This window comes from Juglans regia, chromosome 9 (assembly GCF_001411555.2).
Source record: "Juglans regia cultivar Chandler chromosome 9, Walnut 2.0, whole genome shotgun sequence".
In the NCBI taxonomy this organism is placed as follows: Eukaryota; Viridiplantae; Streptophyta; class Magnoliopsida; order Fagales; family Juglandaceae; genus Juglans; species Juglans regia.
This window is the reverse complement of record NC_049909.1, coordinates 22,519,579-22,528,881: the sequence shown is the minus strand read 5'-3', so window position 1 is coordinate 22,528,881 and position 9,303 is coordinate 22,519,579. Positions and strand designations below refer to the sequence as shown.

At 36.5% G+C, this 9,303-nt stretch overlaps 1 protein-coding gene across 1 annotated transcript; it reads left to right on the top strand.

Annotated features, from left to right (window-relative positions):
- Positions 1-964: 964 nt before the first annotated feature.
- On the top strand, positions 965-8,740 carry LOC108992948 (nuclear/nucleolar GTPase 2-like). The gene is made up of 11 exons (XM_018967677.2): positions 965-1,296; positions 2,028-2,161; positions 2,902-3,031; positions 3,224-3,384; positions 3,851-3,952; positions 4,061-4,165; positions 4,885-5,013; positions 6,092-6,232; positions 7,427-7,527; positions 7,996-8,053; positions 8,160-8,740. Exons 1-11 carry the CDS (start codon positions 1,065-1,067, stop codon positions 8,553-8,555), a joined length of 1,689 nt encoding a protein of 562 aa, XP_018823222.1. The 5' UTR covers positions 965-1,064; the 3' UTR covers positions 8,556-8,740.
- The last annotated feature ends 563 nt before the right edge of the window (positions 8,741-9,303 follow it).

The following is a 9,303-nucleotide window of genomic DNA, read 5'->3' as shown; positions in this document are numbered from 1 at the left end:
AAGTATGAAACTAAAAAGATTACCTTACCAAATGCTTGAATACCAGCGAAGGTTGAGAGGAGTTTGCCAACGAAGGTTCTGCGCGGTGGGCATTGGGCTGAGATGGCAAGATCTAGTGTGGGGGTTCGCCTGGAGGGAGGTTCCGCAGGTGAGGGGTTCGGCTCAAGAAGGGGTGGGGCCAGGGCTCAATGTCAGTGCGAGGTGGTTGCGATAAGGGTGGGGGGAGGAGGGGTGTGGGGAGGTTCTGAGGAGGTTTGCAGAGAGATTTAGCGAAGAGAGAGAGGAGGAGAGACTTGACGCGATGCCAAGTGGTTGCAAGAGGGGGTGGAGGGAGGGCTCGACGCCGATGTGAGGTGGTTGCGTGAGGAGGTGGGGGAGGAAGGCCGCAGGAGGTTCGCCGGGGGGGAAGGGATATCGTGGAGAGGGGGGTAGGGGAGAAGATTTCGAATCTCTTTTTGCTCCCATAAAATTAGGCTGTCTTTGGATATACAGAAAATATATATTGCAGCCTACTGTGTGCTAGCTGCAGCACACTCCACTGATTGAGTGTAAAAATAAAAAATAAAAAATACAGCACGGGTGTGCTGCGGCTACGGGCTGATGCCCAGAATAACTCATTAAATTAATTGTAACATTTTTATTATTTTTAGAGAATAAAAAAATATATATAATAAATAATTATTTGATAATAATATATATAATTTTCCTTTTGAGAAATACTTTAAACTCGTCCAATCTATTTTTCACTAGATAACAGCCTTCTAATGAACAAATATCACGTATAGGTCCCATTTGTCCCATTTTATCAAATTATTATTATTATCAAATAATTATTTATTATATATATTTTTTTATTTTCTAATAATAATAAAAATGTTACAATTAATTTAATATAGTCACAATAAGATGAGAGAGTATGATGTATATATTACTTCTCTCTAAAACCCACCGTCTTTTGTTGTTACTTAAATCCCAGGCTTCCAGTTTAGTCGGATGAAATATCGGCCGCTAATTTTTCCCCCAGTTTCCCAGCGACCAAGCAGACGCAAAAACTCTTTTCTAAGATGACAAAGGCAGCGAAGGAGAAGAAAGTGAACATCTCCGGTAAGCCGAAGCATTCACTGGACTCGAACCGTAAAGATGGGACCGATGGCTCGCGTAGCGCCGCCACGGTTCGGCGCCTCAAGATGTACAACACGAGGCCCAAGCGGAACAGCGCAGGAAAGGTCCTCAAGAACGAGTTTCAGTCCAAGGAATTGCCCAACACTCGAATCCAACCCGACCGCCGCTGGTTCGGTAAGATACATGAGTTTTCGCTTATATCTTATCTGGAAAAGATGAGGTGCTTGTCTGTGATCAATGGTTGAATTGGATGCATGACTTTGAAGTGAGATGACAGTAGTTTGTTGAATTGTTGGGGTTAAGTTTCTTGAGAATTTTTTTTTTTAATAAGTAATAAGAGATTTATTAATGCAAGTAGATAGGCATATCCCAAGTACACAGGAATTATACAAGCGGAAATACCTAAATACAAGCTGAACTAGGAACTAGCAAAGTCTAAAAAGGAAACATTTAAAAAATCCCCTTTTAGCACAAGAGTTTTCGCCCAAAAGCAAAAGTTTGAAAGAAAAACTCTCAAAATTCTCCCAACGAGCGTTCTCTGTCATCGAAACAGCGTCCATTCCTTTCTAGTCATAAACACCACATTAGGCATAGAGGAGTGTTCTTGAGAAATAATGTACTGTTATTAAGTAATTACAATAAACTTTTTGGAGAAGTACTTCTTATATCTAAGAATTAAAGACCTATGTCAGGCCATTTTGACATTAAATTTTTTCAGAAGCTGATTGTCAAGGTTAGTAAACATATTTCCGATCTGATTATGCACAGAGACGATATTCTAAGGCATGGAAATTTGAGTGATCCAGCATTTTTCCCACTAAAAAGCAGAAAATGCTTCTGATCTTTAGTCCGGTGACAATTAACAAACTTGCAATTTTCATGGTAATTTTTGGCTGAGTTTGTAGGGAATACTCGAGTTGTGAATCAAAAAGAGCTTGAATTTTTCCGTGAAGAACTTCAAAACCGGATGTCCAGTAACTACAATGTCATTTTGAGGGAGAAGAAACTACCCTTGTCCCTCTTGAATGATCGCCAAAAGGTATGCAGGCTTGCTTAATTTGATCTCCTTTTCAATTTTTGAGCAGGAATCAGAAGGTGAATTACGCATTGTACACCCAAAGAAAAATGGCAAATCTCTCGCACTGTTTTTAGCCCAACTATAGTTGTCTGCCTCCTTTCATGGAACATTTGTTTTCCATGGTCACCTTTTATGGGACATAAGCACTCATGGTTAACTTGAGGTTGGTCGATAATATACTTGGCAGTGGATTGATGATTAAAATTTCAAGTGTTAATCAATATCGTTTAACAAATTTACCTGATTTAGATGTGTGCAGTCCCTGCAATGCTTGCGTGGAGGTTAGACTGCTTCTAAGTGGACTCGTCAAATGATGAGCTTGACTTCTGCCAAGTCTCACACGAGGACTGCAAATTTTCCTATCTTGTTGGGAATACAATGTCTCACCATGCCTCTTGTTTTCATCGTAGTTAGGTTTTTTTTATAAGTAAAAAGAAATTCTCAAAAAAAAAAAAAAAGGTCACAAAATGACTCGTATTTATAATATAATGCCTTATAATGAATGAGAAACAAACTTGACAAAAAAAGAAAAAAAAAGTTATGAGAAACTTGGGCCTCTTTTGCTGATTATTTCCAACCTCCAGTTAAACATTTACATGATTTATTTTTCAAGAAATCTTCCTAGGCAGAACTTTAGTTTTCTTGCAGAAATTACCATGCATTTGCTTTTCTAATCAAGAGGATTTTATATAACTTTGAAGCAATCCAGAGTTCATCTTCTTGACACTGAGCCTTTTGAAGATGCATTTGGACCTAAGACTAAGAGGAAGCGCCCAAAACTATTGGCAGCAGATTATGAGTCATTGGTTAAGAAAGCTGATGGTTCTCAGGGTATATGAATGCTTTTTTCCCCCACTTTTCCCTCTCTTCCTCTTCTTTCCATTTACTTGGTTGTTCTTTTAGGGCTGGATCATGGTTGGAACAGATGTGGAAAATTTTTGTATAGCAGCTGATGTGATTAACTCATTTTAATCAAATTTAAAATAGTGATTTACTTAATATTCTTTTCATTGATTGCTTTAGGTGTCTTTGAGGAGAAACATGCTGCTAGTGCCTCTGTAGAAGGAAACGAAGAAGATGGACTTAGGGATCTGGTTCGGCATACAATGTTCGAGAAAGGTCAAAGTAAACGTATATGGGGCGAGCTTTATAAAGTAATTGATTCTTCAGATGTGGTTGTCCAGGTTTGTGTTTCTTTTTTCGCTTGGCTGGAATGAATAAAATTATTTTTTTACATGGGTTAGATTTGGGAAATATATGGTGAGACATTGAACTTGTAATTCTTTTTTTTATAAGTAAAAAACTTGTGCTTCTTTTTGCTATTAAAGAAGCATATGTTAGGGTCCTTGATGTTCTATGTTCACAGTATTGCTTGCTTCAGCCTCCTCGACGTTATTTTGGATAGTTAAAAATTTGCATAAATGTCATGGAAGGAGCTTGTTACATGGATGGTTAGAATAATCTGATATTTCTATATATTTTCCTTAACAACTAATCTTTTTTACCTATCAACGATAATTGCTTATGCTTGCTGGCCATGCTTGTTCATGCCAAGGTACTGCTAGTTGGACACATTTTGTGTAATCGAACATCTTTCCTTCCCCCTCCAGTTTTCTTTTGTTTCCTTCAATTTGTTCTTATGCATTTCAGGTTTTGGATGCAAGGGACCCACAAGGTACTAGATGTTACCATCTAGAGAGACATTTGAAAGAGCATTGCAAACATAAACACTTGATTCTTCTGTTAAACAAGGTTTGTTTCATCTTACAAATTGAGACTTTTATGAGACCGTTAAGGATTTCCTTATTATTCCATGTTCCCACCTGAGCTGCTTGAAGATTTTAGTACTTGTTTGTCTAGTGCGATTTGATTCCTGCTTGGGCAACAAAAGGATGGCTTAGAGTGTTATCCAAGGAATACCCTACTCTAGCGTTCCATGCGAGCATCAACAAGTCTTTTGGCAAGGTACCCTTCTCAGCTTATGTATTCAAGATAATAACGGCTAAGTTCTTGAATTCCAACAACTTGTCGTATGCTTTGCATATTAGTCATTGTTATCTCCATTTAAATTCTTTTTCTGTAATATTATCACACCTTTTCTTTACAGTGCCATATTGCACACTTTCAATTTCCATTCTCCTTCATCATAACATTTATTTTGTTGAGAAAAGAAAAAGGCTTTTAGCTTTTACAGGATGTGCAGTTTTCTATGTTAAAAATGGTCTACATGTAACACCCCTTTCCAATAAGGTTAGGAATGCTACTTCATTACATTCCATACCGCAAGGATTAAGAATTCTTTAAACATTAAAATTCCTTTTATATAAGCTTAAACATTAAAAGTTACAAATACGAGTCTCATGTATACATCATGTGTACTTAGGCTATGCTTTTTTTCTAATGAATAGAACTTCTTATTACTTATAAAAAAATTCTAAATACAAGTATGCAATTGATTAACCCTCTAATACTACTAATCCAACATATAAAATCCTTTTTTATAGTAAAGTCTAAACAAAGATCCTAATAGCTTATGTGATAAACCCTTATTCAATTCTTCACTTGGTCAATGTCTTCAATTTGTTGTTAATATAGAAGCTTAAAGCTTTGTATACGTTTTTTGATATGTTAATCCTTTTGGTTCCAATGTTTATTTTTCAAAATTGTATCTTTGTTGGAAACAGGGTTCTCTTCTGTCAGTATTGAGACAATTCGCTCGGTTAAAAAGTGACAAGCAAGCTATATCTGTTGGATTTGTTGGGTATCCTAATGTGGGAAAATCTTCAGTTATTAACACACTGCGTACAAAAAATGTAAGATTTCTCTTTCTCCTTTGCTGCCTACAATGTTGCAGTTCTCTGACATTTTTCTACCGATCGATAAAAAAAAAAAGTTCTCTGACATTTTTCTATTGGTTTTTTGACATTCTTTATGCAATTTTATCAGAGTTGCAGAAACACAAACGCCAATAATTATAGACACGCATGCATATTTTTTGCATAGACGTAGTTCTATAAATGCATCTATATCTTCTGGTTATATGTTGTGTATTGCATCCAAATTGTATGCTTGGTATTTCTTTTGGCTATATGCTGTGGTAGACTTTGATTATCCCGTAATGTTAGGATTTATGAATATATTATATGAGCTCAGGCATCTAGTCCTAGATAGAATCTGCATACATTCAAAGCATATTTTTGTTCTGCTTTTGTTTTTTGTTTTTCTTTTTTTTTGGGGGGGGTTGTTATGGATGTCGCATGTTTTGCAACATTCTGAACCTTCTTGCTCTGTGCTTGTGGTGTCATTACGTGGGGCTGTTACTCAGCCTACTGCATGGATGACATCACACGTGCTAGTGTGGAGATATCTTTATGAGGCTAAATACAAGAAAATCATAATTAACTTCATGTTGCAAGGAAGTTTTCTTGCAAAGGACAGTCCAGTTAGGATTTTTTATCTCAGTATTCCTTGATGAGGGAGGGGTTCAATTTGCTTAGCTATGAGTCGAAAGTGAGTCTGGTTTTAACAAGGATGATGATTTTGCTACGTTAATGGTTTTGATAGCGGCAATTTGGAGATTGGTACCAATATGCATGTGTTGGTGTATTTGGAGGGAGTTGCTAGATGTTTTGATGATCAAGAGAGAACAATAGATGAGCTTAAAGTTTTCTTTTTTAAGTCATTATTCCTATGGGCGGGGGCTACAGTTGGTAACAGACTTAGTGTACATGATCTTCTTCTTCCTATTGTAACCTCTAGCTAGACATTTTTTCATGTATACTTCCTGTGTACCTGGGCTTTGCCTATTTCTATGAATACAATATCTTTGATTACCTATAAAAAAAATGGTTTTGATAGCTGACATATTTGTGTGCCTTTTTTTCACACAAGGTTTGCAAGGTTGCTCCAATTCCAGGCGAGACTAAAGTGTGGCAGTATATAACCCTCACAAAGAGGATCTTCTTGATTGATTGCCCTGGGGTTGTTTACCAAAACAGTGACTCTGAAACAGATATTGTACTTAAGGGTGTGGTATGTTCTAATCGTTTGCTTCTATAGTAAATTTTGTAACCATTTTTGAAGCATTGATTTGCTAGGAATGAGCCAATGGATCAGTGTAATCATGATTGAGTTGTGCTACATGATAGTCCTTTATGTTAAAGTGACTTATAATAGGCCTCATGTTCAAAGGGTAATTAATACCTTAGATTTAGCATGTGAGGATACTGAATGGAGTTTGACATTGTCAAAGAGATATAAGTTCTTGCATTTTATAATGATTCCATTGGGTTCCACTTGTGATATTTATTAGTCTTTTTTACTTACCAAAAAAAATATATTTATTAGTCTCTTTGGAGTATGTGCTCAAATGTGGTTTGAGCTTCTTTAGTTCTTTGGGGGAGTTAGAGAGGCATGAAATTGCCATACTCCAAATTTATTATCTGAGGATGGTGAATGGGATCCCACATTGTCTAGGAGGGAGAAGTTCTTGCAATTTATAATGATTCTATAGGGCTTCAATTGTGATATTGACTAGTCCTGTTGGAGTATTAAGTCTAGATATGACTTGAGCTTTCTTTGGATCTCTGTACACAAAATGTCTTGAAATTGAGTTGAAACGTTTTGGTTATTTTAGTGTTTCTTAGGACAGAAACTGATCTAAACTCATGCAACCACACACAAAGAACTTATGCAACCTCACATCTCGATATTCCAATTAAGTAGAAGATTGTTAATTGGAAATATTTATCATTATAGTCTTTTTTACTGATAAAAAAAAAAAAGAAATATTTATCATTATAGCTATTCTTCCTAATATTTGGTCTTGGCCTTGTATAACAATATGTAAACATCTCTAATGGTGCGTCACAACTTTGTTTTGATTTTCCCGTTCAAATGTTTTATTTTTAAGTTTTTATATATTTCACTTGCTCAATGAGAATGGCTCCATTGGATCGGTAAACTAAATTATACTTTATATCTTGTGTTTGGGGCTTACTTATATGGATTTTACTTTATTATATATGGTACCCTCCCTTGCTTTCCCCCAATTTTTGCAATATTGGGTCTTTATCGAATCATTTATTGCGCCCTAATCCTTTTGAAGCCAGTGAGTTCCACTGTGTGTGTATTTGTTTCATATTAATGTTTTCCTGTGGCTTAAGAGCAATTTCTTTTTATGATCATATATATCCTTTCAAAATAAGGATTTTTCCTTGTGTCCAGGTACGTGTCACAAATTTGGAGGATGCTGCTGAACACATTGGAGAAGTTTTGAAACGTGTAAAGAAGGAGCACCTGGAAAGGGCATATAAGATAAAAGACTGGTGTGTCACTCTCTCTTGTTAGAATCTTAGTGATATCATGGCATGACTAGAACTTCCTAGAGCATCCTGGCTTCCCAGGTGTTTCTTGGCAAATGTCCCTTTACACCTTCTTGACTTACCTTCCTTAGAGATGCATCAATGAGCAAAGTTTCAAATATTCACAAATTACCTATTGCTTTCTATTAATTTCAGGCGATTGTTATCTTTGAGTTTGACTTTAGTGAATTAGAGAACAGGGTAGTTCAATATCTGCCTTGTTTTCTACCAATCAAAAAAAATATATATATATATATATATATATATATGTATCTGCCTTGTTTTCTAATCTAAGAATCTGTGACAAGTGCAGTGAAGTGCAATTACTTTGTTGCAACACTTTATTTTACTTAGGTTTCTGTGTGAGATTACTAATCATTTACCCAACACCGTCCTTAATATGTTAATTATTTCTTATTGTGATGTTCTCAGGGATGATGAAAACGACTTTCTGGTTCAGCTATGCAAATTGACTGGCAAGCTTTTGAAGGTTCTTCTTTTAACTTCAATGCTTAACGGTGAAATCTTCATGTATTGCTATTGAAATAAACAGTTGTGCTTCGTGACTGACTCTATATTATGAATGGGCTGCCTAGGGTGGGGAACCTGACTTGACGACTGTGGCAAAGATGGTCCTCCACGACTGGCAGAGGGGTAAGATACCCTTTTTTGTGCCCCCTCCACGACAAGACGAGTCATTGGAGGAACCCAATATTTTTGGTACTGACAAAGATGAAGGTGTGGAGGGTAGTGAGGCATCTGCAGCTTTTAAAGCCATTGCAAATGTTATATCATCCCAGCAACAAAAAACAGTCCCTGTTCAAAGGGATCTCTTCAGTGAGAATGAGTTGAAGGGCGACACAGATGCACCACTTCCACCTACTGAGGTTGAGACATCCAAGCAGCTCCACCCCACAATGGGTGATTTGCCGGAGCTGCTCCCAGCAACTGAGGACAAGATTTCCGACCAGCTTCCTGCTAGTGAGTCATAGGTTTTTGCTTTGTATCGGGGTTCGACAGTCGTCTTTTCTAGTCTGGGAAATTTTGTTTTTCTAAGTTACAGATGTATCAAATTGCTAGTTCGTCCTAATTATACCATATTGCATAGTTGTTCTTTTGCCAACATGTGCAAGCCAGGAAAAATCAGGAAAGCATACTATAAAAGTGGGTTTTTTTAGCCTTGGGTCTAACAATTCCAAAGCATACCTAAAGCACAAGCATTTGTGTAGGTAAATGTAAATGCAAATCAAGATTTAGCTAACAATCCTATTAAATTGTCTACGTTGGAAGAGGCAAATGCATTTTGCTTTGCTACACCAATCCTAATGCTCCGAGCTATACGACACGTCAACGTCCAAAACGGTGCAGGTGGTGTCTACTCATTATAGCATTAGATGGCTAGTTTATTACTGATGGTTGGTACAATGAGCCTAACGAGGGTTAAAATCTGAACAGGCGACCATTTTAACGAGATTTACGAATTATCAATATAAACTCTCTCGTCCGTTGAGAAATCAATTTTTTTAAGTATTATTTATCTCCAAATCCCACTGTTAAGATGGTCAAAAAGAAATGAAATATTTGTCAGATCAATAATTAAGACAGTTGAATGATTTAATATGTTGTCTTTTGATAATTTGAGAATATATAAATTGTAAAATTCATGTTTAATTTGTAAAAGTGGAAAAGACATTCTCTCATAGCATACGCAACCTAGTTATTATTGAGTGCGTTATCAAA

Bases quoted from the DNA above. Each gene is read 5' to 3' on its own strand.
- LOC108992948 (XM_018967677.2), top strand. From the start codon at position 1,065: ATGACAAAGGCAGCGAAGGAGAAGAAAGTGAACATCTCCGGTAAGCCG. The intron at 3,032-3,223 runs GTATATGAATGC...TGATTGCTTTAG, and splicing joins GAAAGCTGATGGTTCTCAGG to GTGTCTTTGAGGAGAAACAT. The intron at 3,953-4,060 runs GTTTGTTTCATC...TTGTTTGTCTAG, and splicing joins TGATTCTTCTGTTAAACAAG to TGCGATTTGATTCCTGCTTG.